The 26877-nt window shown below is 46.7% G+C and overlaps 3 protein-coding genes across 8 annotated transcripts; 1 reads left to right on the top strand and 2 right to left on the bottom strand.

Annotated features, from left to right (window-relative positions):
* Positions 1-132: 132 nt before the first annotated feature.
* On the bottom strand, positions 133-16424 carry LOC104368180 (leucine-rich repeat and WD repeat-containing protein 1). Of its 6 annotated transcripts, none has more exons than XM_042791394.1 (18): positions 16342-16376; positions 15144-15371; positions 14268-14414; positions 11839-12073; positions 10710-10829; positions 10124-10276; positions 9050-9202; positions 8162-8302; positions 7174-7515; positions 6456-6582; positions 6101-6210; positions 5422-5629; positions 3821-3893; positions 3585-3725; positions 2765-2862; positions 2034-2195; positions 1249-1373; positions 133-518 (listed from the first exon to the last, which is right to left on the bottom strand). In XM_042791394.1, the coding sequence occupies exons 3-18, from the start codon at positions 14345-14347 to the stop codon at positions 378-380; spliced, it is 2409 nt and encodes an 802-aa protein (XP_042647328.1). In that variant the 5' UTR covers positions 14348-14414; positions 15144-15371; positions 16342-16376; the 3' UTR covers positions 133-377. The 6 variants fall into 6 exon arrangements, with proteins under 6 accessions (XP_042647328.1, XP_042647329.1, XP_032859951.1 ...); XM_042791395.1 differs by lacking the exon at positions 16342-16376 and adding an exon at positions 16284-16317; XM_033004060.2 differs by lacking the exon at positions 16342-16376 and adding an exon at positions 15734-16238.
* On the top strand, positions 16342-18608 carry LOC104366469 (alpha-ketoglutarate-dependent dioxygenase alkB homolog 4). The gene is made up of 3 exons (XM_042791398.1): positions 16342-16546; positions 17230-17427; positions 17898-18608. Exons 1-3 carry the CDS (start codon positions 16445-16447, stop codon positions 18537-18539), a joined length of 942 nt encoding a protein of 313 aa, XP_042647332.1. The 5' UTR covers positions 16342-16444; the 3' UTR covers positions 18540-18608.
* Positions 18609-25717: 7109 nt separating this feature from the next.
* LOC122153334 (protein orai-2-like) lies at positions 25718-26817 on the bottom strand. The gene is given in 2 exon segments (XM_042791400.1): positions 25718-26775; positions 26778-26817. Coding segments are annotated over 2 exon segments (537 nt in total). The 3' UTR covers positions 25718-26278.
* Positions 26818-26877: the final 60 nt, after the last annotated feature.

The following is a 26877-nucleotide window of genomic DNA, read 5'->3' as shown; positions in this document are numbered from 1 at the left end:
TTAAGGCAAATATTTGTACTGGGCTGCTGGCAAGTTTATTGTGGGTGTGATTCCAGAATGAGAAGCTGCTGTGTCATAGCAGTAGATGAACTCTCTGCTTCTCCTTTTAAAAAAAGTCTAGGCACTGCCAACTGAGCTGGTATTTTGTTTTATTAAGTGTCATTTCTTTAAAACAAATGCACAAATTGTGGAAACTTACAGTAAAAGAAACTGGATGTTTACACTGACTCGATGAGTTTTACAAACTCTTACCTTTTCCTTTTTTTTTTTTTTTCTTGCATGTAATAGCTGATCTAGAAAACTTCATGATTACATGGGTAATGGTCACTAATACTGCACTATCTCAAAGCACGGGAATGAAAATCTGTTATGAGGGACTATGACTTCTTCCAAATTGCTGTTATGTTCACACTAGTTAGAACAACAAGGTAAGTAAAAGTAGGGTCTGACACCACATTGTTTATTAGGACTTCAGTCAGCTGCTCACTGTTGGTGCGAAGCTCTGGCCACTGGAGAATCTAGGAGGAAACAGAGTTTGGGTAGGAAAGGAAGGGTGGTATTGTCTCTGAAAGTGGAAGGTTATTAATTACTGCAAGGCCTGGTTTGATGACTGGATTTCTGTGGAATCCACTTCCCTACCAACCTGGGGAAGCTGAACAGAACTGTCCTGCTCTCCGAGGGAGCTGGTGCAGCTCTGTGGCCCCCCTCCCAAAGGAGCAGGGTTCAACACAGGGGGACGTGATCAGAAAGGAAGGTGTGAAGGCAGCTGGGGCTGACTGCTGACTTGGGCAATACGCTTTTAAAAAGTTTAGGGGGCACTGGATCACGTCATACCTACATACAATGATAGCTCAAGAACACACTCTGGAGTGAGAGCCTTTGAGTGTGTGTGCCTTCATCATGCAAGGGAACAGCAATTGCCCAAAAGAGGACGGGCTCCAGAGGCCAGAGAAATACGCAGCAGGAAAAGGGGGGCAGTGAGCCCTTTCCTGCGTGCAGTTCTGCCAGGCTGCAGAATGCAGGAGCAAACAGACTTGCTTTACAGCTCCTAATTCCTGTCAGAGTTGTGTTTGTGTGAGCCTTGGTCATGCTCTGGCGAGAGGATTGCTTTTAACTGCCTGGGAGTGTTAGGTGTAGAAAACACAAGGCATGTTCTGGTGTAAATCTGTGCAGGAGCCTCGGGACAGCTTGCACCGGGGCAGGAGGGCGGCCCATCTCCACCCCAGAGGGTGAAGGAGACAGACCCACCTGTGAGGGAGGGATCCTCTTGTCTGAGCGTTTTCCCTTTGCAGAGCTCCATGCTGTGATGTATTTGGAGAGGTTGTACATCCACACGCTTCCCTTCTCATCGCCACAGAACACATAGTCTTTTGCTGTAAGAGCAAAAGGAGGTGGAAAACAAAAAAGTGTGGATCTGAGTCTCTTCCTCTCTAGACCAGAGCTCAAGACAATGCTGCAGGATCCCAGGGGAGGACATCATATTTCAGCAAAATTCCCTTTCCAGCACAAATATATTCATCTACCTTGCTCTGAAAAAAGTAAATTTATTTAAAGATAAATCAGCTGTCTCATTCTGGTACAGAAAAGCTAGTGATAAATGTTTTGGTATTTCTTCTGACTTTTTGGATTTGGGAAGTGGCAGACACATCAGGTTCATTTCCCGTCAGTCTTAAAACCAGCTGCCACCTGTGTGGAATTCCTGCTCCTTGCTTCAGGTGCACTGAGCATTAAAAGGGTTCCAGAAAAGCTGCAGGGCCAAGCCACCAGCTCTGTGTGCTTTGAAGACCTGTACAAGTCAACGTAACTGTAAGCCTGAGCTGTTCCCCCATTGTATGGGAGACAGTATAGCTGTAATTATTTACACACAGCTGGTGCTGGACTGCTGCTTGCAGAGGGGGAGGCCAGACATGTGTTCTCTGAAGGGGACTGAAATCCAGGCTCCCCCGAGGGGTGGGAGGGCAGGCACCCACAACTGTTCACAGTAAATCTCGCCCCGTGCAGCCGTGTCTGCTGCAGGCCCTGGTGCTGCCTACCTGGGCAGGTGCTGAGCGTCAAGTAGGACAGGTCTGTCGTGGACCACTCCAGCTCAGCTAAAATAAACGCGGCGACCGTTCGCTGGCATCCCTTCCCCTTTGTGTCAAAAGACCGACTCCAGCTCCATAAGTATATGCAGCCCAGCTTGGAGCTCTTGGAAACTGGGGAAGAAAGATGGGAGAGGCTGTTAGTTGCTGACAAGTGCCTGGCCACTGGTGCAGGTGGTCCACTCAGGTGGCTTTTAAGATGTGGGACCTGATACCAGCAGCAACTCTCTGTCTCCTTTACTGTATTTCAGGATAACTGGAAGCTGCAGAGGGATTTTCAGTCCCTTGTGTATGTTCCTGAACTGCAGAACAAGCATAAGCTATTCAGAACAACCCAGCCCATGCTTTAAGCACTCTCCCACCTGTGGGAATCCCCAATCCCCCTGCAAAAAAGTTCTGCTTTCACCAGCCTGTGAGCAGACAGAAACTCTCCTCCCTCGCCCTTCAGCACCGCTCAGCCAGGTGTGCTCTTGATGGGTCCACTCAAATTCCAGCCCTGCTCAGACATGAGTTTGCCCACAGTTTAGGGAAAGATAATGACTCTGGGAGACCACTCCATTCTGTTTAGCCCCCAAAAAAATCTAAAGAGGGAGTCGCACCCTATTCAGTCCCTCTGCTCATTGTGCTGGCTTCAGGCTGCCACATGCTGTTTTCCTGGATTGAGCTATTGTGCTTATACTCACCAACAATATCATCATTCAGAAAAGCCACACCATCAACTCTGTGAGATGTTGACATGCCTCCATCTTCATCAGGAAACTGGAATAGGACTTCAAAAGGCCTAGAGGAAGGGGAAGGGTAAAATGAGTCAAGTCCTGAACAGGCAGCAGTGGAAGGGCAGGCGGGTACAGAACTCAGAAGGAAATGCATGTGTTAGGGCATCTCTTGCCAAACTTGGGTGAATTCCCACTGGAACTTAGGCTTTCGGCCACCTGAGCTTATTAATACAGCAGAAGCCCATTTGTTTAAGTGACTGCTGTTTTACTTCATCTGTTTTTGTAGCAGCACCCTGGTAGGATAAGTAGGATATCCAGTAGGATTAGTATATGTCAGCAGGGCATGACTTCACTTGCTTCTTTCTTCTAATTTTTTTCTGTGCTCCCATAGCGTGCCAGTTTCCCGGGTAACCTCACATACTAGAAGCAGGGTAGGCCTTTCTGTGAAACTCAAACTCGATCCAAGAATTTATACTCCATTACACTATTTCAAGATGATACGCCCTTAAGTTTTAGGGTATTGTATTACACATGTCAGCTTCAAAGCAGCCTGCAGTGCTTGTAGAGTGGAGCATCAATACAAGCTCAGGGCTGCTAGCTTTGATCACTCCTTTGGCACTACTCTCAAATTTTTTCTTGCTGCTACGGGAGGGGGACTATGTTTTAAGTTTGGTAGGACATGCTGCTTTTCTTGCTCAGACCTCCTTGGTTGGCAATAAAGCCTTTGCTAGGACTACCTCTTCTTGTTATAGAAAACAAATGCATGGCCCCAGCTTTTGGTTCTTGCCTGCTTTTTTGTTCCTTATCCAGTTTTATATTCCACGCAAAGCAGCCGCCTTCACAGCCAGCGAGCAGGTACTGATCTGGGCAGGTGGGGACCAGGGCAATCCGTAAGGGAATAGAGAGCGCTTCCAGCACCAGCAGCTGGCTAAAAGAAGAAAAACAGAACAAGCAGTTAAGTGTTGCTGTGACACGATAGTTATAGGCTCCTGGACTGGCCACATCTGGTATTTGAATCTTTACCTTGCTTTGAAATTGTAGTCACAGTCTGGAATCCCAATATCCCAGAGTGCAATTCGCTTGTCATAGGATGCAGCTATGGGACAGAGAAGAGAAGCAGGTAGTGACACCACTGCTCATCTGGCTCTTCTCGTGCTAGCTGGCAATTCTACCTGTGTCACAGGCTGTAACGCTCTGAGCCTGTGGCAGCAGAGAGCTCATTAAAGCACAGCAGCAGTCACGGAGGCTCCTGGCTCAACACCACTTCACAGACATTGTCAAACATGCAGTAATTTGCATTCTTATCCCATGCTCCAAGAGGAGCAGATAAAAGAAAGTTTGGTTCCTGTTGTTCACTACTGAGTTGTGGCTTCACAAGGTCATTAATTAGGGCCCCTTTGAACTCCTGTTTCTGGTTATGGGTTCTACTGGGATCTAAACTATGAGCTCCAACCTCTACTCTCAGGCAGATGTCATTTTATTCCACATATCCACAGCTTACTGCGTTCACATCCACAGCAGCTCCCACTGGGAAAGTTGGTCACTGGCATAAAGTGTCTTAATGTCTTTGTCACCAAGCTGATATACTGACAGCAGAAATGATCCTAATCAGATGGCATCCCTCAAACTGGGAGTAAACGGGTTTGAGTCCAGTCTCCAAACAGGTATGCAAAGACTCTCACTTTATTACTATAAATTCTTCTATGCTATGTAACTAGCCTTGCTGTCCATGCTATTATATGGAGGTGCTACCAACCTCCTTATCCCTCAGGGCTTCTACCTTTTGCACTCTTGAGCTTCTGCTTGAAAAGTACCCACTACAGCCACCCATGTTTAAAAAAAAAAAAACAAAACAAAAAACAACTTTTAATGGTTCATGTAGCAGTCTAACCACTCCAGGATGTGGATAATTGTAGGCAAGAGAAACAATGTGCTGTGGGGTGCAGGTGTGGTCTGAATGGCTCTGTAACAGCTAACTGTTCAGGCCTGACAATGCAGCTGCAATTTGTAATATGATGGCTCATTTTCTGTCCCTCAGCCTCTGTGGGCCCTTCTGTGGCACAGCTCTTCTGCAGCAGGACCTGAATAAAAATTTCTGACGAGGCACAGAACCCCCAAAAGATCTTCATTTATTCAAAAGCAATTAAGCACATAGTTTTGCTCGTTGGAAAAAAATGAAATCCAGCAGCCCATTATACGCTGCCTTGCCCCTGTTGCCATGCTCGATGAGAGCCCTGCCAGCTGACCGCTCGCTGCCCGGCCCCCAGCAGGCTGCTCTGGCTACCAACCATTCTTCTCACTCATCCCTGCGGAACGGATCCACTACCGGGCTCCTTTGTGGCTACTGTGTGTGTGACAGCCACCCCGAGAGCTATCGAAACAGGAGCTGCTGCACCCAGCTAAAGGGTCAGGTTCTAGCTGAAACAGTCTGTACCTTCTGCAGATTGCTGCCCTATGACACTAATAGTATTCCCACCCCAGTGTCTGTCTGCCCATGCTTTCCGTATGTCTGTGCAGTCCCTACCTGCACCTGCTTGCACTGGTGACAGTTCCCCTTTTTAAGGAAGCCCAGCCTTTTCTACATTAGGTACTAAAGTTACAATGATTCTGAACCAGAGACTTACTGAAGAGGTGAGTTTCTCGAGTTGGGCTGAAGCAGACAGTAGCAATGGGCTTTTTATGAGCCTTTATCTCTCCATAGCAGAAGTCAGCTGCCACATGAATCAGTTTGACGATCCCTCTCCTCCCAGCAGCTGCCAAGATATTATGAGATTTTTTCCGACTGTCGCTGATTACCATTGTGAGGGTTGTCCATGCAACACTGAAAAACTCCTAGGTTAGAAAGAAACCAAAAATATAGCGTGAAAGAGAACAGTCAGCAGGACGGCCGTTTGCTCAGAGATAAGACAACTATCACAAGAGCTATCCAGGTAAAATGACATGACTATTTGAGCTGGAGCATCACATCTCAAAACAACCCTGAGAAGAACACAAACTATCAAAACAGGACATTTACTCCTCTGTGCTGTCAAGCAGGCTTAGCAGCCTGGATACACATCCATATGCCTGTGTGAGGAGAAGAGGCAAACTAATCTTATAAACTAATAAAAAAATAAAACCAAACCAGGCTAAAAGGGTAAGCAAGATATGTTTACTACCTATCTTCATCCTTTTAGGGCCTGTCCATGGTAATGCTTGAAACCCTTTCAGGCCTCTCTGTAATATACATTAGGTATACCTGTATGTAATTATAATGGATTATGGTATTCCCACTCAATGCTTACTCTCCCAGTTGCAACCTACCTCTGTAGTCACCTTATACTTTTTCAGCACCGTCCCCGTCTCACAATCAATCAGACAGACAGATTCCCCTCCACACGTTGCCACAGTTCTGGAGGAGCTCACAATGGGATCTAAAAGATGAAAAGAACAGGTGAGACGTTCCCAGGTTCACCGATAACATGTGAAGACTGCAGCTTATCACTGCCTCGTGCTCTCCCAGTCTCCTGTTTTCAAAGTCAAAGAAGAAGTACGTAAGCAAGTCTCTTCCTGACAACGGAGACTACAGCTTGAAGAAGCAGGGTCTAACGCATGGAGTCCGCTGGGATTCCAGAGCCGGGTGGTTCTAGGAATCCTGCAAACCTCTTTAAGGGCTCACCTTTCCTGGCTCCACAGTCTAGCAATGGCTCGAAGACACAGGACCAGAGCTGCGTTTTAAAATCCTCGCGGCTGTTGCCTTTACTGTGACACTGAAGAAAATGCAATGGCTCTGCACTGACATCCTCCTACAATAAACCATCCACATTTAGAAAATTCATTCCCCTGACAGTGTTTTGTCTGTGATTGCCTTGACAGAACCCTCTACTGAACACAGCAATCTGAATTAAACTGAAATATTTTTCAGCCCTTCTGTGCTACAGAGAACAGGAGAGACTGAGGTGTCACCACCAATGCTCAAGATTCCTAAACCAGCAGGCCCAGCAGTGAACCCCACTTCCAGCTGCAGAGAAATGTGAAAAACCCTTTAGATCCCCACTGGTCTGAGCTGAAGGGGAAACACCTTTTCCCATGCAGCCAACAGTTTGACCTGAGAGCAAGTCACGCCAGGTCCATTTCTAAGAACAGACTTTCAGTGCACCACCTCAGAGTGCTGGTCCATCCATCCCCTGCAGGGGATTCACTTCTCCAGGGGGGGCCCTTCCCTGACGCCTCAGAGATTTAAAACAACAACAAAACAAAAATAAAAACTGTAACTCACAATATATCTGGCCAATTATGAGCTCCAAGGTGTGCAGAGCTCTGATGAAATTTGAATGAGGCTCCTCCCACTAAACCAAGAGGCCAGACGCCAGTTCCAAGGGGGCTGATGAACATACCTTACCCTTGGAGTTCTTCACTGGGATCAAGCTAACAACTCCGTTGTCCTGCTCCTGGCTTTTCTGTTCCCCTGGCAGCTGGCTGGATCTTCTGTTGCTTTGCCCCTTGGGAAACTGCTCTCCATTCCCATCTGTCTCTTCAGCTCCCTGCTCAGGGGTTGCCTCTTTGGCTGGCTGGTCCGATGTTCTTGGTTTATCAGGAACTGGCTCATCTTGCACACAACTGGACTTTCTGGGATTAACTGCAGCTGCCTCCTTGGTCTTTGCCTGGGACTTGGCTCTCTTGTTTCCAGAGCCTGCTTTTGAATTACTTCTTTTCCTCTTGCTGGGCACTACTGTGACCTGTAAGGCATACTGTCAGTTTCGGCAGAAGATTTCTAGCTTTCCCAAGATGTGCAAATGATTTTTAAGTCAGAGAGATTAATTATTCAAATGCAAGTACACTTCCAGAGTTACAGACTGGGTTCCAAGGATCAGACAGCTCACAGCTGCAGAGTTCCTAGAGGCAGAAGCTAACGAAAATCACACAGCCAACCTCATTTTCATCTCACTTCCCTTGTCCCAGTTACTTGCAATTTACATATGATGTGGAAAAGCAGATGTGGCCCATGGACCGTGGGGGTTCAGTCCGCAGCCAATTCAAAGAAGGCAAACACCATCACAGTCTGGCCATGCATCAGCCCAGTTCTCTCATTAAAAATGTCCCTTCCTCAAAGGAGAGGTGGAGTCAGTAGGACTACACTCATGAAATCGTTTGGGTCTCCTATGAGAACAGAAGCTCTCTCCTCTTGGAGAGCAACTCAACCTTCACATTGCTGGGAAAGCTTCAGTCTGGCCATAGAGAACAAGCCTCAGCTGCTGAATACAGGCTGGAGCCTGAGACTGCCCCTATGGTTACCAGAAGGTCATAAATGTAAACTGGTAAGTGCTACTGAATTCGTAACAAATAAAAAGGACGTTGTTAATGTAATTGGAAAAAATCACCTACCTGATCCACAACCTCTGCAGCTTCCCTGGGGCTTTCTGTACTTTCCTCCTCATTCTCATCCCTCGCCTCCTCTGGTTCAGGATCTGTGTTTAACTCCAGACCCAGTGAATATGCCAGAAACTCTTCTGCAATCATTTTCACCTTAGAAGCAAGTATGTGGATTTGTTAAAAAAAAATTAAACAAAACAAAACCAAAAACAAAACAGCAACAAACTCTGATGTATAATGACAAGAGCTGCTTTGCTGAGTTTTTATTATCCGCTTCTACTATTTTACGTGAATTTCACAAGTCATGGAGGAGCCCTCAGCTAACAGTCTGGCAGGCCAATTCCTCTGCTGACATTACATGACCCGAGAACTTTACTTCGTCATGGGCACCCAGGGTACACATTTGCAAAAATGACAGCACAGCAATGAAACAAGACAAAGGAGAGATGGAAGCCTCAATTGTATGTATGCACATACAATTAAAACATGTTACAAACTAAATGGTATCTTTCCCCACTGGAAGTAACTACAGTTCTGTCATTACCTTTTCTTCTTTCATACAGCTTCCATCAAGACTAAAGTTTGCTATTAAGAGTTATTTGCAAATAATTAAGTACTAAGGATACTGTAGTCTTGTTCATTATGACAAGTATCATTATTGCTGTGAATTAAAAAAACAATGTTTAATGGCAGTCACTGCAATTTGGTGCACATGTAGCCCTAGTGCTTCCCGTAACTGCTTAACAAAACAGTGAAGAAAACCAGAAAAAATGATACCACCTGTCTGCAAGGGCCCTGATACCCTGAACACAAATCCAGAGCATTTTAATCAAATCCATTCAGAATCAGGCTGCAGAATCTCTGCTTGAAGAACAGCAGGGTAAGTGAAATGTAACCTACCCGCCAGCGGGTGAACTCACTGAGTGAGCTGGGTCCATACACTACATTGGTTTGCACTGACTTCAGGAACTTCTTCTTGATGGCCTTCACTTGTTCAGCTGTGTATTTCTCAGGAAGTTGGTCACGAAAGAATTTTTTCCAGTGAGCAGTAACCTAGGCAGAAAGACTGAGTTTACTCAACAGAATACTACAGAAAACCAGAGCAGAAAAGCACAAGAGTACTTGTGAAAGCAATTAAGAAGTTGCCAACCCTGACGCTCTGCTAGCTACATGATGGCACTGCTTCCATTTATTTTATCAGCATTCAAACCATGTCTTCAGCTAACAAGAAACCCAATTCCTCTGGACCAAGCTTAAGTGAGTGTGGCTAAGCAGATACTGTCAACACGGATCCAAAGCAATGCCTTATTTCATGCCTCTGGATCCCTAACAAATGGTCTTAAGGAGTCTTACACTGGGCCCTACTAACATGGAGTAACCTCACAGGTAACTGATTTATTATAACAGGCATGGGATAACAGGGATGTTTGAGTTTTCTTGCAGTTCAAGTGCGTGCGTGAGCAGGACTGTTGCCTGGTATCTATAAATCTAATGTCATCCCCATTTATAGATACCTTGACTCCAAAAAGCTTTTGCACTATGGGCACAATCATGCAGATGCTCACCTACCAGCACAGTTTCCCATCTGAGAGTTTCTGGTGGGTAGTAACACAGGTATAAGCATTTGGACTCAACAGATATCTGATGTCAGACACAGCAGTAAGAAGTGGGCAGCCAGGTACCATCAGGGAAAAGGATGTGGGGCACAGATATCAGCACAAAATGAACAGAATGGGGGAGTATTTGGTGTCTTATTAAACAGCCAACCATGCCCAGTTGCCTGGAGGATAAGAGGCTGAGCAGCCCTCACCAAGACCCTTTGAGGTACAAGATATTACACAGATAACACTTAGCACAATAGGCCATCCCAGTCTTCAGTATTTGATCTCTCCACCACTGCTACACAAAAGGAATTAACAAGATCAGCTATCTAGAATACAAATAGTAAGAGCAGTACTGCACAAAAAAACCCACCTTTTTCATAACAGAACAATAGTTTTGCTCAAGATCACGTGCTTTGTGAGGACAATCTGGCAGGAGCGAAACTGTGTACGTAAATGAGTGAAAATACAGTTCCAAACATGCACAGCTGAAGAAGAAAGAACAAATCCTTGTTCCTGGTGTATGCTGGAAAAAGCAAGATTATCCCGAGCTTGGTTCTGTGCTCCCCATTCCTGCAGCTGGGACAGTAATGTAAATTAGATGGGGAGGTATATATAAATGCAGCTGTTACGTCAGCACCAGGCTTCTCCCATTTTTGAACGATGATTGGAATGACTTGAAAAACTAGAGGGTCAGACACAGACCTTGCTGGCCCTGCTCCTGTGATTTAAAGTGAAGGCAGAAGTTGACTACAGAGAACAGGTAGAGCAAATGCAAACAGTGACCAGAGAAAGCAGTAGTGAGGCATTTACTCAGTGGACTATACCGTGGGCTGTGCTCAGCTCATACCAGAATTACTGTTAACAATTTGATCCTTGCTTGCAACCCTGTCATTAAACTGAGCACAGTATTTAGTTATTTCTCAGATATTTAGAGAAGAAAATATCACATGTCTTACCTTGCTGGTCAGCTTACGACTATTGACACGCCTCACGTGATTAGCCAGTTTGGTTATATCCTTGCCATTGAGTAGCCGAAGATTTTGCAAAAGAAACATTACTTTATAGTCATCATTGAGCTAGAAAGAGAAGACAACAGTTACAAAAACTGTACAAGTGGTACTTGCTTTAGCTTTAGTCCTTTATTAAAATACAGCCAAGGATGAGAAGAATGTATTTAGTCAGGAAAAGCCACTTCACAAAATCTTCTCAGCACTTCCAACTCGATTATCACCTTTTAGCTGTAAGTCAACTTTCTCCTGTGAGTTGTGATCTTCAACTGCAGACAAAAGACCTGCCCCACACTCATGCAGTACTGGCACCCAACACAAGGTGGCGGCGGTGGAACCGGGCTCATCTGCTCCGGCCCCAGTGCAAGGCAGGGCATTCCGTTCTCACCCTTTAACTAAGAGAGCATCTAACAGAGGAAGGCCGGCCTTGCCCACTGTAAACCTACGTGAAGCAGGGCTTCTTTGGGTCAGGCGCCTTCTAGGCCAGAGCAGCTCCCCAATCCAGTTTACCAAACAGGCATACACATACTTCTGCCTGCATGCACCAGCAAATAAGCATCTGGGGGACAGCGATGGTGGCTGATGCCAGTTTAAAGCACAAATTACAGTTTTGTAATTTTAACGTTAAACTGTGCAGTCAGCAGAGCCTCTTGGGAGAAGTCAGAAAACTTAAACTAGAGTTAATCACTGAGTTTAAGCAGAAGACCAAGTCTGCTCTTCCAGAGTACATAGGGCACTAAAAGTAACATACAAGAAGGACATTTCTATAGAATCATTACTGTATTTTACACAAGCATGAGCATAAGATGTACTGCCTGACAAGCCTAAGATGGGACCCTGCCTTGGAGAATCAGACATTCAAAATACCCAGATTTTAATATCTGGGTGGTTTTGGGCAAGCCACTTCTGCAGATTCGGAAATAGTGGCACAAACTGGTGAAGGGGCACAAAAGACTGTCTGCTTTCTCAGATGCCCTAACACTTGCTGCCTAAGAACAGTATATAAGAACCGGGCCTAACTGCTGTTTGTTTCTCCCTCTATTTAATGCTTCGCCTATAAGGATGGGAGGTAACTCACTGTCAAGTACACATTGTTCTCATAAGTCAGCTCCTCGAGCAGAGGGAACTGTTTCAAAGCAGTTACATCTTCCAGTTTGTTGTTGTTGCAGTTTAGGACACGCAGATCAGGCAGGGTTAGACTGCTGGGAAATTTGTCCAGTAAATTATCAGAGAGATCTAGTTTCTGCAGATGCCTCAGACGGGAAAACAAACGCGGGTCTAAGTCTCCAGTCTTCAACTGCAGCTTGGACAGGCTGAAAACAAAAGAGAACATGAACTACCTGCAGTTCACTGGAAAAACAAGTGCTGACTTTCACAGGATATAAGGTCCCACCTGGTGGCACCTCTCAGTCTAGCACAATGCACTGGGTAAATCTGACCAAACCTGCTCTCTTGTCTGCAAGCACACATACATGGAAAAGATGCTGCATCTGAGCTAAGAGACACCATCAGAGACTCAAGTCTACCTAAGTATTTGCAGTACAATTAACATACAATACAGATCAACCTCCTGTGGGTAACAGAGCTGGCTGTGAGCAGTGAATCACCAGAAAAGTTCCTGTTCATAGAAAAAAAATACCACACCTCTAAGAAGTTTGGTATTTTATTCCTTTGCAATGTAAATTCAACAGAACAAGCTGTGGAAATACAAGCCACTTATCCCCTAGACCATCAGTCTAACCTGTCCACAGAATGCTCTAGATTCATTATTTCACTCATTTTTTTGAAATCATCATCTCACAACTGCTGTAAGCAATATAAGACTATGGTGATTCCAAAAGGCTAGCCATGTCCTCCCCCTCACTTTGTGCTGACACCTGCACTCACACAACAACGTGGCAAATTGGATCAGTTTGCTGATTTGGCTCAAAACTTTTCTTCTCTGCATTGGAAGTTAAGTTCAGGCCAAGGGCAGAGTAGGTCCCAAAATCATTTGGTTGTTTTCAAAGAACTAATTTCACAAAAAAGTGATTTTTCCATTTCTTTTACAGTGAATGCTGCTGCAAAAACTTCCAATGGCAAATACAGAAATCTACCTAACAAAATCCCAAGGCTGCCATCAAAACAGAAGCATTCTGTCCTGAAAGAGGAAGTGGTACAATATTTATGAGGGGAAAAGAATATTCCTTCTCTGTAAGGAAGTGAAAACTGCGTTTTATAAAGAGGGTCATTTAGATTTGATTAGATCATTTACTTGAGCTCCAAAGGTAGCTTTCTAGTCCTGACAGCCAACATCTCTTGAAGACACAAGCCTGAATTCCTTTAGGAAACAGAATCTCCATCTCTAATGATTAATTTTAAAAGGCCTTCTAAATATAAACGAAGTGTGAATAAACGAGGTAAATAAAATTAGGAAGCAAGACAATTTCTCCTTCCCTTGTTATCTCAGAAGCCTAACCAGCCAGTCCAAGCATATAAGAAAAGTTGAACAGAATTCAGATGGCTGCAAAGCTGAGTGTGACTACTGTGTCATTTTGGGGAGAAACTCAACACAGTGTTCCCCAAATGGACTTTCTGAAATACAACCTTTCAAAATCATGGCACGAAGCTGCATGGAAAAAGCCACACTCTAGAAATTCACTGCTTCAAAATATCTCAGTATCATTTTGTTATTGAGATTACTGCAGCCTATACTATTCAGATAAATGTTTGAGTTTCTCTTCAAATTATTTTAGCACAAGACAAACTAAAAGAAATAACTTTAAAGAGTACATGTGAAACCCAAAACTCTTACATCAGCAACAAAAACAACAAAGGTGCCAGACAGATATTGGCTAGCTGAGTAACTTGGATTGACCAGTTTTGGAATAGAAGAATTCCACTGTGTTAAATATTTGGAAAGACATGTATTTTTGATGACCTTTGTTAAGGATCTGAGCAACAAAACTGGTTTTAGTGGTTTCTAAGTGTGTCAGAGTTTATTCTCCTTCTCCGAGGTATCCTCCTAGTCTGAGGTACTAATATAACTGGATTCAGGGGAGATGAAAAGTGATGGAGGGAGGGGAAAAGGGAGAAGAAATAATGCCAAAAATATTTTAAAAACACTCTAAAATCCAGGTCAGGAGAGATTCTCTTATTCACATTAAGCAATTGCTAGCAAAGACAGAAGTGTTTTGGGGACAGGAAGTAGGGATATCTTAGGCAGGGTTATGTAGGGATATCTTGGGGTTAGGAAATCGGGATCCAGCCTCAAGCAGTTTTACAGAAGAAAGGTGACAGCATGTATGTAATATAAATGGTGAAAAGAGGTGGTAATTGTTGATAACCTATCTCATGAATGCAGTTCCACTAGTGCTCACTGATCACTCATCGAGAATGCCATCTCCCGTTCTGTGCTTTGTAACTGTCTCTCTTTTTTCAGTAAAAATGCTTAGAGGAAGAAAGACAAAAAAAGGATGACCCAGGCTGAATTCAGCTGGAATTTTCCACGGGCCCATCTGCACTTACTTCAGTGTCTCAATCTTTCGAAGCCTTGTAGATCTTGGGACTGCTCTTTCCAAAAGGAGTTCTGTAGTGATTTTTGACATTTTTAGTATCCACCCCTCTGCTGGAATCACTAATCGGTCAGCTGTAGAATCTCTTCTTGTAACCTTCCTGGTAAAACAAACAGAATAAGAGGAAGTCCTTTCAATTGACTCCAAAAGGGGGAAAAAAAAAAAAAAAGTTATGAGGTTAGCTACTGATTTTGCTGCTGTGTGTGAAGTCACCTTTCTCACATGGTTGAAATGAAAATACCAGAGATTGTTATTACGCTGGGCACACGCTCCCAACACGCTGACCCAACCCATCCCCAAAACAACAGTGATACCTCCCTTGGCTATTAAAGCGACAGACTTGCTGTACATGAAAGCTGTCCGCGGGGTGATGGCACTCAGGGCTAGGCCAGACTCGCTGTTACCTGTTTGTACCTCTCCTGAGCATCAGGGCTGTGCTCTAAGAACTGCAACATGATTTCAAATAAACAGCAACAGTAAGAATAAATACACCTGGTGTGAATGTCTTCCTCCCAAGGAAAAGACACAGTGCGCTCACTGGCCTAGCCAGATGGATAGACTCTTGGCTGACAACTTCTAAATTCCCTAAAACTTTGGAAAACTGAATTAATTACCAGAAATGTGAATCCCCACCAATCAATAACATAATTTTCTCACCATGGAGAAAAAAAAATCAACAGCATTCTGTATGTTATTGGTAATTAGTAGATGTTTTCAAGCATCGTTGTGGATAGGACAGTACACGCGCACACACGGATACACTGGTATTTAGAATAGTAACACTGATAGGGGCAAATTAGCTTCATGAAATTACTGGTTTGTGGCTTACCGCTCTTTCTGACATGGATTCCAAGAGTGGGAAATAGAAGAGAAAAGAGCTCCAAGGGCAGGATCACTATTGTCTTTTTGTGTTAGTCTCACCACTGCCTACTCCAGTAAGCTGTGAGGAATACACGAGGCACTAAGGTGTCCTCAAGGTTGACTTCAGCACCATAACATGCCTACAGCACCCGGGCCATCGGGTTTGATAAGCAATGGGGCATTGCTTTGTTAACACCTGTAAGTAAGGACAATCCTTCATGTATGGAATAGTTTGTACCTGCATAAAGAACACAGAGCCTGAAAACCAGTTTGAACAGCAGCTGTTGAGGATTTGATCCTTCAAGCAACAGAGCTATGACTGAAAGCCAAACCATAGGATCAGGCCTAACGAACCTCCCTAAGCTCCAGTATCTGTAACAAAAATTTGACACCGACGACTGCGGATGTTCCCATCACCCTCTTTTTGAGCACGCCAACACCTCAGCCACAGCTGTGACCCCAGGGGAGCCCACCACAGAACACGGCCCCATCACCCCAACGCCACGGGTGATGCTGCAGAAGGCGCCTTCCGTCACCCCGACGAACCCCAAAACCCACCCAAACGAGGGACCTCGGCCAGAAGCAGCCACCGACCCTCCTCCCGCCCCACAGCATCATCTCCCGGGCTCGGCAGGGTGTCGGTTCAGGCCAGACTAACGCAGCGGGGAGGAAAATTAGTTTAGTTTTAACCACCCCGCGCCGCCCGGACCGCTGCTTCGGCTAAACCGAGGCGAAGCCGGCTGCCTGCCGCCGGCCTGTCAGCCCGCCCGGGCGGCGAGGAGGCCCCGGCGGCCCCTCAGACCGCGGGGGACCGGCTGCCGGGCTGCAGGCCGCGGCACCGCCCCGGGCAGGGCCAGCGGCCCCGGATGCGGCTCCGGGCCGCGACCGCCCGCCTCACGCTGCCCCCAGCCCGGAGGCGGCGCAGGCCGGCGCCAGGCCTGGGCGCCCCCCGCGGGTGTGTGCGCGCTGGGGAGCGGGACTACAACTCCCAGCGGCCCCCGCGGCGCGGCCGGACCCGGCTCCGCTGCTCGGCGCCGCGCGGACTGCTGGGAAAGCGAGTCCTACACCCCCCCCACACACACACACCAACCCCCACGCCCCCATTCACCCGGCCGCGCAGCCCGCCTGCCCCGTCGCCGCCTCGGCCCCCACTCCGCTCCCCTCACCTGGGAGCGGCGGCGGCGGGAGGGGAGGAGGAGGAAGAGGAGGGGGAGAGAGGAGGGGAGGGGGCGGCGAGGGCGGCCCGTATCCTCAGCAAAGCCGGCGGGGATGGAAGAGAGGCGCGGCGGTGACGGGCCGGGCTGCGGCTGCAAGGGGATCCGCTCCTGCCTGCTCTGCGAGGGGCCCGCGCAGGCCGCTCCGCCCCCGCAGGTACCGGGGAGGGGGCGGCGGGGCGGGGCCGGCGGGGCGGGGCCGGCGGGGGGAGTTGGGAAGGGGGGGGGGGGGGGCGGCTGCCATGTTCCCCTCAGGGCGGGCCCGGGCTGTGGGGGTGAAGGCGGGGACCCCGCCACGGCTCCCCGGGGGGACAAAGCAGGGCTGCCCACCCCCCTTCCTCCGTGGGGTTCGTGAAAAGAGCCTCAGGAACGGCCCAGGTGCCCGCGGCCACCCCAAAAGCCAAGACGGACCTCACCTGGGCGCCACACGCTAAGAAAAGGCGGGTGCGCTGCAGCTTGGCCTTTTGGCCTGGGCGATTTTTATCAACTTTCCTCATTCAATATTTATTGATATAACAAAACGTATCTCTACCGCCAGAATACTGACCATTAATCTCTTTGTACATTTGGCACCGAGAAGCATCTGTTCTTCCCTGTCTTTGCAGGATAAAGACATTACTAGGAAAGAAAAGAGGCTTCGAGCAAGCAGCACGCTCCTGCAGCTGTTAAAAAATAAAATCAGGGAAGAGTTGTTCCTCAGAAGCAGCTCAGCTGTAGACTTTCTCATGTCTACAAGAATCATGCTGCAACATCAAGGTTGCAAGGGTAAATCATGGAAATGCCTTACTGTGACAAGTTTCTCCCCATTGCTTTTTTTCTTCTCCAACGTTAATTCCACAGGGAGAAGATAATTTCACTTACTGTCCAGCAACAGGCCTAGCTAAAGGAAATGAGCACTCGGAATTTGCTGGCTGGGCATTTCCATTTCCAGGGGTGTTTCTGATGGAGGAGTTCGTTAGCAAAGATGAAGAATCTGAGATAGTTGAACTGATGGATCGAGATGACTGGAAACCATCACAGTCTGGCCGAAAGAAACAGGTTTGACACTAGGAGCACATTTGTTCTTAGATCTCTCTGGAAAAGGAAAGCTGTTTTTAGTTAAAACACAGAATATTTGCAAGTTTCATTTAATATTTTCCACTGGAAGCTTTTCCTGGAATCAACTGCAATAATTACTTGTAATTAAAGTCAACTTCTTACAAAAATATATGGTAGTTGTAACAAATCATACTTGATGGTGCGTGTTCAGGCATTAAAGTTCACGCAATCTCCAGGTGAAAGAAGTGGGTGTTTTGTTTTTACTTTACAGGTGATAAATCTAATTCCAGACAAATTAACGTAGCTTCACTTAGTCCTTTTGTAACCTGGTGACCAGGCCACTGGAAGAGATGAGAACTCAAAAGTCTTGACCATGAGACCTGTAGGGATCACAGCCTCTCCAAAAAGACTCGTCCTAGATTTCTGATTAACACCAGCTCTTCCCCCCGCCCCCTCTTCTTTTCCAACAGGACTATGGACCCAAAGTGAACTTCAAGAAACAAAGGCTGAAAGCTGGCAGCTTTACCGGTTTGCCAAGTTTTAGTAAAAAGATTGTGGCACAAATGAAAGCCTGCTCTGTACTTGGCAGTTTCTTACCTGTTGAACAATGTAATCTGGACTACATGCCAGAGAGAGGTTCTGCCATCGACCCACATTTTGATGACTGGTGGCTTTGGGGAGAGCGTCTGGTTAGCCTAAACTTGCTCTCAAAAACCGTGCTATCCATGTCTTGTGATTCAGAGGACAGTATCCAATTATTTCCCACTTACAGTAAAGAAAATGGGGAATTGAGTCCCCCTGGATCTCTTACACAGACGTCAGCATGCAAAAATTCAGACAAAGGGGGAATCAACTGCATTTTATCCCCAAGGCTTGTGCCAAGTAAAGAGGTGACTATTGCCATTCACTTACCCCGAAGGTCTCTGGTGGTGCTGTACGGTGACGCACGGTACAAGTGGAAACACGCGATTTACCGCAAGCATATAGAGCATCGCCGAATCTGTGTCACATTCAGGGAGCTGTCTGCAGAGTTCAGCGCTGGAGGAAGGCATGAGGAACTGGGTAAAGAACTGCTAGAAATAGCTCTTTCATTTCAAGGAAGACCGGTGTGATCAGCAAGGGGAAGATGGAATTGCAATTTGTTAGGAAATTTGAAAAATAAAAGTACAGAATTTGTACAACTCTTTATTTCTGAAGTGTGCGTAAGGAACCAGGTGTGTACAGAGATAAGCTCAATCAAATGGAAATTTAACAAACAGAAATAAGAGTGCAAGGAAGGGGTGGGCTGTTTGTTTCTTTGAAGACTCTCCTGGGCAATGGGAGCTCTTAGGCAAAAATTAGAAACGAGCTGTTGTAGTCATTGTAACAAATGCAAAAAGCAAATAGCCAGTTTTTAAATGCTTGAATGAAACCAAGAAAGAAATTTAGAATCATTAAACTGAGCTGAATATCAAACTGCCCTTGGCACAAATTCAGCCCAAGCCCTGCAGCAGGTTTTGACCTTTCCTGGCCCGTACTTGATTCTGTCATACTGCTGTTAGCGTTGCACTGTGCCGTAGGGACACAACTGTCTTCTCACTCGCTTCAGGTAGGTCCTTTAGGGATCAGCTCTCCAGGGAAGGAGGGTAAGCAAGCATCTCTCCACAGACAGTACAACACACTGAGAACTAATTAAAGTAATTATCCTTTGCCGAAGATTCATGCTCTAACAGTGAGGATTAATCATAAATACCGCGTGTGACCTATATCTTCTGGGACCAAAGAGCGGTATTTGCAGAGCGTCGATGCCGACTCTTCTGCAGAGGCAGCCTGGACAGAGTTCAGACCAAAGACTTGCACAGACTGTATTATCTTCTGATCATTTGTCATCTCTGAACCCCGCTGTCAGCTCTCAGTAGCAAGAGTCTCATTTTGGGAATAAGCTGGGCAGCAGACTGCAACACTGGCGGCTATCATTTTTTTTCTTGGCACCTCCAGCAGTCAGGTTTGAATCATGCCTTGTACCTAAGATTCAAGTAGTCATTTGTAGCAGAAGCTGAGCTGAGGCCATCTGTCTGCTCTGAGCAAACTTCTGTGCTCTTGAAAATGAAGTTGTGCTGTGTAAGAATTGTGATCCTTTAATAAACACAGATGTGTCATCAAAACCATTCAGCACAGTCCCACCTACAGCAATAAAACAACACTTTACACTGCTGCCGGGTGTTGGTCGGTAAGGAAAGAGGGGACACAGTTATTACGTGGGATCTCAGCAGCCCTGCACAGGTATATGCTGCCCTAGCAGTACTTCCTTGGACAATGCACAGGTTTTATTGCACAGTAATGCACTTGTGCCATAGATAGTGGCCCCTGCGTCAGGCACTGGGAGGGGGAAAGGGAGCTCTTCACCCCTGAAAACAGTTACTAGAAATCACTGAACTGATTTTAGTTTAGCCCAGTATTTTAAACAGCTGCGGACATCATCCACGACGGTTAATTCCAAGAGGGATCTGTGAGCAGGGCTCCCAGGGGCAGTCCTAAAAACCCCAAACCTCCACCCAGAGCGGCGGGTGAGCGTCACCTCCGTGCTCCCGCCGCGGTTTTGGCAGTCACAGCATGCCCTCTCTGCTGGAAACCCAGCACTGCGAACGCGGCCGGCCAACGTGCAACCGGCAGGCCACGCTCGCTCCACAGCCGGCTTTATCCCAGGAGGTCTCTCACAGTCCTACCGCTTCTTCAGCCCGCTCCCAAAAGCGGGTACTTGTACTCTCAAAATAGCAGTTCCTAACCTTTTTCCGGCGGACTGCCGTGGTCAGCACTGTGTTGCTGGTGTTCATGGGGCTCGGCAGCTGTGGAGAGCGCGATGTCCCCGGGCCAGCTCCCGGAGCTGCCGTCGGAGCCGAGGACCTTCGGCCAAGCAGGAGGACACGGCTGGCAGCCCGGCGGAGCTCAGCACAAAGCCACACTACGGGCAGAAACCCAGGGCAGCTTTCACAGAGAAAGCAAGCGTTGAGCCCCTGGCCTCGTCACCCTTTCAGCGCTGAGCCTCTCCAGCAACCTGCTCGTTGCTCAGCAAACTGCAGCAATCAAATATTTCCATTAATGTTTGGCCCTTTTAGATTAATATTGTGATCTCAGCCTGTTAAAATACTTTCTGTACGTGTACCTGCTGTTTCATTCTCTCCACAGTGAAAGCAGATGATGGCTTCTGATGAATCAGTGCCACAATAACAAGATACACAATATTAGTTCATTTTGTGCTCTGCATTTGTTAGCTGAATTTTTCTGCCTTGATTGAACTATACAGGAAGCTGCTGTCCTTGCCAGAAAGTTCCAGTTCTTCCTACTTGGTTTCTTAAATTTGAAAAAATGTAAACAATTAAATACTGTGCCAAAACCTGAGGGCTTTGTCCAGATGTTTTTGAAGTCCAAAACTTAATCTAGTCACTATGCAGTCATTGCTGTGCCTGTCTTTTGACATTTTTCACCTGTTAAACAGTCTCTTGGGCATCATTTTAGATCAAAATGCAATTACATACCCATCAGTTCTATATTAGTTTCTAAAACTTTATGTACCTTCTCTCCTAATAAGCCAGAATTGAAGTGCTGCAGCACATTAACAATTGGTCGGGACTGCCAAGTATCACAGGAATCTGAGAAAATTATAAAGAGGTTTTAATCTTAATTAATTAGCTCTTAAGAGTAATTTTGGCCACCATGCTAGTATTGTAAGACAAACTTTAATGGTCTTCATGTTATAGGAATTCCTGTCACAGCTGTTTATGTCCTTAAGCGAGATTAGCACTTGTAGAACATACGCCCTCATTAAAAGGAAGCACATCTAACTGTTATCTACTTGTGTATTTTAGAAGAAGGATAATATCTGACCAAGCTTTTTTAAAAAATGGCAAAACCCAAGTTAACCCAGAGAGGATGCTGGAGGACTTGAGATGCCTTTCCAAAAAAAAAATCAGTCTGAAATCAGCAAGAAGCAGAAAACTTAGCAAGTTTATCCAGTTTCTCTCACACAGCTGGACAATAACTGAGATACATACATTGTTCTACATTAAATATTGTTCATGCAGAGAAAAAACAAAAATAGGCAAAGCTGAAATACAGAGTTGCTCTTTTTTTTTTTTTTTTTTTTTTTTCCTTTTTTCTTTCCTAGCAGTTAGCACTCATGGTTGTTAAAACCCTGAGAAGGCAGCAAGCTCCCGGTCCTACACACAGGTATTCGCTGGAATGCTTTCCAACTTCAGCCAGTCAGTAATTACTGAAACCACTTTGTTTGAAATGGGTACAGAGGAGACAGCCTGCAACAACTTAATCACAAAATAACCGTGCAGCCCCAGCTGTGCCAGGATCTGAATCTGAGGTTGCGGCTTGGGGGGAGGTTACTGAGGAAACTGTCTTAAAAATAGATGTAACAATATTTAGAAGATAAGGAAGCTACAGCAGCAGGGAAACCCAAAGGCCTTTTGTTTGTTTGTTTTAAGGCAGGGAGAGAACATTATGAAATCCCATGGAAATGCAAGCGGAGGACATGGAGTGCGAGCAGCCAGCCGAGCCCACTGTGCCTCCCTCCCCGAGCCCAGCGTGGCCGTCCCCGTGGCAAACCGGGCTTGCCCGTCCCTAAACCCCCGTGTCGGGATCCGAGGATGCTCTGGAGCTGCACCCGCCCCACCAGCTCTCTAAACACACTCCCACACCTCTGAGCGCTTACCGCAGAGCGCGCTCCACCCTGGGCCCTCGCAGTATCGCTTCATCCCTCCCGTGGGTCAGGCCCAGACGGTCAAATCCAACAACTACTCCCCTGGTCACAAAGCCTCCCCAGAGTCACATATCCACCAAAACAACTGGGCGGCAACTACCAGAGCCAGGCCTGCCCCACGGCGACGTTAAAAATAGGGAGCTTACAGTAAGAGCTGCCACTAACCACAGCAAAGGGAGAACCTGACACTGTCCGGCTCCGACAGCTCCCATTCGTGCCTGGTCTTGACTCCTGCTAACGAGGGAAGGAGAGAAAGGGGTTGGCTCCTAAACCAAGGCAGGTGCCTCAGGAATGATATAAAGCAGGGCTGTACCCCTGCCCTTGCCAGCTCCTTCCCTGCTTTAGGGCAAGCGGGCAGTGTCCCTCCAGCGCTGGAGCCTGCAGAGGCATTTTTCTGCTGGGAAAAAACTATCCAAAAAAGTCTGAAGGAGGACTCAGGACTCTGGAGCAAGATAGTGGCCGTCCCCTGCGGTGAGCCCCATGGCAGAAATTGGGAAAAATAGCCCAAACAAGGCAATAACTGGCCCAAAGAGTCACAGCCCAAGGGAGCTGAGAATTAGGGCGACAGCCACCCTGAACTACAGCACCCCAGGGCCCACGGCTGGTCAGGGGAGATCCCCGGCGCACGAGGGTGGGACCCTGGGGAGAAACATCTCTTTGCAGGCACCACAGGAATGGAGCTACACAAAACCGGGGACACTCCAGGAACAACAGACAGCCCAGGAATGACAGAGAGGGGACAGCACAGGACAGACGTGGCCAGGCACTGGCAGGCAAACCCAGATGTGACACAGAGCGCTGCCAGCCCCGCCGGGACACCAGCGATGGTGTGGAAAGGCAGGTATCTCCACACCTGATTGATGGGAATCCTGCTGACAGCCACAGAGGCAGCAGCAGAAGCGAAGAGGGTTTTCTGGTGCTGTAGAACAGGAACACCCACCTGGACAAGTACAATGTCCCTCCTGCTTCATGGATGAACTACCACGGTCAACACCATGGGCAAACTTGCCGCAACACGAGTTTGGACCCAACAGCAGTGAAAATGTAAACAAGTTGGAGGAGGAGAGGCAGGAGCAAGAAAAGCAAATGCTGTTGTTGAGAAAGGAGAGGAGTTACAGCGCGAAGGTGATGGGTAACCTAGAGATCCCAGAGACCAGAGTCAAAGAGCAAAAATACTCCCATGGGCTTCTCCTGGAAGAGAGAACTTGGTGCCCAGAGAGATGAGAAACAAAGCTGCAAGCAAAGATGGGAAAAGCACATTATTATTATGTTTTCAGTGCATTCGCCCTTGGGACACCACCTCAAACCATACCTCAGACTCCCTTCTGGAGTAAGGCGATCCCGCTCCAGTCACAGATGCGCTGTCTTGAGAATTATCTTGAATCCAATCCCACCAAAGCCTCACCAAGTTATTCTACAAAATCAAAGCACAGTTTCTGCTGCATTTCTCCATTTGCTGAAGGGTTATATTTGCAAATAATTAAATGAACGATTTGGCTGTTTCCAAATGAGCTGCATTGCTTTCACAGCACTGTATGTGCACTGTGAAACTTTCTTTTTTTTAACTGCAAAAACAGCTTAATACTTTCCTCAACAACCTCCTGAGCTCCACAGCACACACAGTCTTATTATTACTGATGTTAAAGAAGAGTGCAAAGTACAGATGAGAGATTCGTCCTATCTGGTCTGGCTCTGGCCTCACAATAGAAATTTTGTTGGTAGAAGAGCTTACACATGTAATACTTGGCAGAAAACTCACCTATTGATTTTGTTGTATAAACTTTTATTATGGTAAAAAGAGGAGGGAGAGAGGGCAGACTCCTAGGGAGATCGTATGAATTTCATGACCACCCACCTCCTAGAAGACACTCCTTATTTTTTGCATTGCACATAAGTATAGACCAGTCATTTAGCATACAAAGACGATTTTCTTTGCTGCACATCAGCCAATATGGTACATGCCAACCGTGGTAAGAACAACAGATGAAAGCCACAGACACAGTGCTAAGCAACTTGTTCAGCAACGCTCAAACTCACATGTAAACAAGAGAGATTAGAGTTGGGTTCCCAAGGCCCTCGCCAGAGAGGAATACAGAGATAGTCTCACCCTGCTGCACTGGGATTTGCGTGTACTCTCCATTCTGGGAAGCTGACATAGAATACTCTGCCATTAGATTTCTCAAATCCCACTGGAATAAGGGACCAGGGTTAATTACAACATTACAAACATCCATAATGTTTTCAGAAACCTGTAACGCCTGGGAGACTCTGAAACTGCAACGTTTGAGTGCAGAGTAGGAAACCAGCACAGGATCAGGGCCAAGAAAGTGTGCTTATGCTCCTTTCAGCCCTGTGTGGCAGAAAGCCTCACTTTCCTTTAAAAATGCTGATGATTGTGAAACACTCTTTTCCCTCCACAAAGTTACCATAAATCATAAAATCATTTTTACAGAAGTTTTCACCCACACGGATGCTATAGAATTTTCAAGCTTCCCTCGATAAGCAATACAGACGTGCAAGTGTCATTTTCTCTACTGCTGAAAAAAAAGTCAGGTCAAATGAAATGTGATAGCTCTTTAATGGCACACAGCTCCCCCGCCCAATCCAGCTCCGTCAGACTTGCCAATACAGCTCCATGTTCCACCAGAGGAGTTGCCTGCTTTGGTGGAGGGAGAAGGAAGCATTCTTTTTTGACACACAAATGCTACAGCTGACAGAAAACCCTAACCAGCTGATGAAATATGCAGGGCTGGGGCTTGTTCTCTCTGTCAAACCAGGCAAGAGACATCACAACAATACATAAATGAAGACGACATAGCGACAGATTTCTACAATATGCTATATGCTATCATTCCTTATCTCCTTGAAACTTGCTTTTCTAGTCCTTCAAAGTTTTGTCTCATTAAATTCCCTGTCACTGTTCTGTTTTAAGAATGTCCTTGTTAAAACTAAAACACCTGTAAGCCTTCCCTGGGCACTCTTGCCTCTTACTGGGAAAAAACACATGATCTTGGCATTCACTCAATCAAAAGTGACAGATGCTTTCCCTTCCAACCCAAACTAATCTATGATTCTATCTCCATGGAGACCTTATAGTGGCCTTCCAGTACTTAAAGGGGGTACAGGAAAGGTGAGGAGGGACTCTTTATCAGTGGGTGAGGGGATAGGACAAGGGGTAACGGTTTTAAACTGACAGAGGGGAGATTTAGGTTAGATCTAAGGCAGAAATTCTTCCCCGTGCGGGGGGTGAGGCGCTGGCCCAGGGTGCCCAGAGCAGCTGTGGCTGCCCCCTCCCTGGAAGGGTTCAAGGCCAGGTTGGACGGGGCTGGGAGCCCCCTGGGCTGGGGGAAGGGGGCCCTGCCCGGGGCAGGGGGGTTGGACTGGATGATCTTTAAGGTCCCTTCCAACCCAAACCATTCTCTGATTCTGTGCTGCTGAAGAAAGTCTGACACAACTCCTCAGCTGCCTGAAATTCAAAATTCTACTTCCCCAGCTGTAAAAATATAGTAAAGAATAGCAAGAAAAGAACATAAAAGCTAAGGCTGATTTCTTTCTGGATGTATTTATGGAATACTTGCTTTGGAACAAAGGTGATCAACACTCACAGTTTCTATTGTGCTTTCCTGGATGTCCTCATGTCAGCTGCAGATACCCACATTAACCTGCTCAGCTCTAGAAACAAGCTGCCAGTTAATTGCTGCTGCACTGACAGCCAGGGAGTTCTGACGCATAAGACAGGTCCTACACACAAACTGGCTTTTTGGACTGCTGATGCAGTTTTGATTTTGGCAACAGAATATTGCATTTGTGAAAAATAAAGATTTTTGGCTACCTGAAGCAATGGTAAGGTAGATAAAGTTTTGACTTGAACTCCATGGCAGTGTCGACTTAAGTACACAAGTGTGTAGGACCAGGAACAGGCCAGAGACCCCAGCATCTGCAACAGCACTACAACCCACAGCTATATACGGCAGGCAATTAGCATTTAACATAGTTAAGCCTCAAGACAATCCATCACTGGTGTGTCTCACCAACTAGCAAAACAGGTATTTTCCTCTTAGCCTTAGCTGAGTGGATTTGCTGGAAGCAGCCTCTGCGCCTCTGTCACACTACCTGCATGCCTCTGTCATGCCCGTCTAACTGCACTTTCAGTTTGTGAAGCTCTTCGATCTCTCGGTTGTGGCGCTCCGTTTTGTGCCGCACCAAAGAGCGGTAGAAGTGAATGGTGAAGACGACAAAAATCAGCCCCACTGGAACCATGATGATGGTGGAGACCAGTGCTGACTGCCAACCCGCATGGCCGCTGGGCTTCTCGGCGTTGGTGGTCTCGTTCTTCAGGATAGAGCCCACAGGCAGAAATTTTATCCAGCACAGAAGCACGACTTCCGCAAGGAAAAGGAGGATCCCCAGGACAGTGGAGAAGCCCCACGCCAGCTCGATGTAGGGATGCATGCGCTCATGCGGGGACTCACTGATGGAGTTCAGGTTGTGGATGTTGCTCACTGCTTCCACGTTAGGCAGAATGCAGGTGCTGATGAGAAGGGCGAAAAGATGAACTGCCACGAGCACTGTTGTGCAGGCACTGAAAGCTATCAGCAGCATCTGGGGTACTTGTACTGCACCTCCAGCTGCACCTCCACCATGGCAACCTGGGGGGAAAGGAACAAAATTGTCAACAGCTGCTAGTTTACCCCTTTTCAAGG

This window comes from Tyto alba, unplaced genomic scaffold (genome assembly GCF_018691265.1).
Source record: "Tyto alba isolate M040663 unplaced genomic scaffold, T.alba_DEE_v4.0 Super-Scaffold_19, whole genome shotgun sequence".
NCBI lineage: Eukaryota > Metazoa > Chordata > Aves > Strigiformes > Tytonidae > Tyto > Tyto alba.
This window is presented reverse-complemented; position numbering and strand designations above follow the sequence as displayed.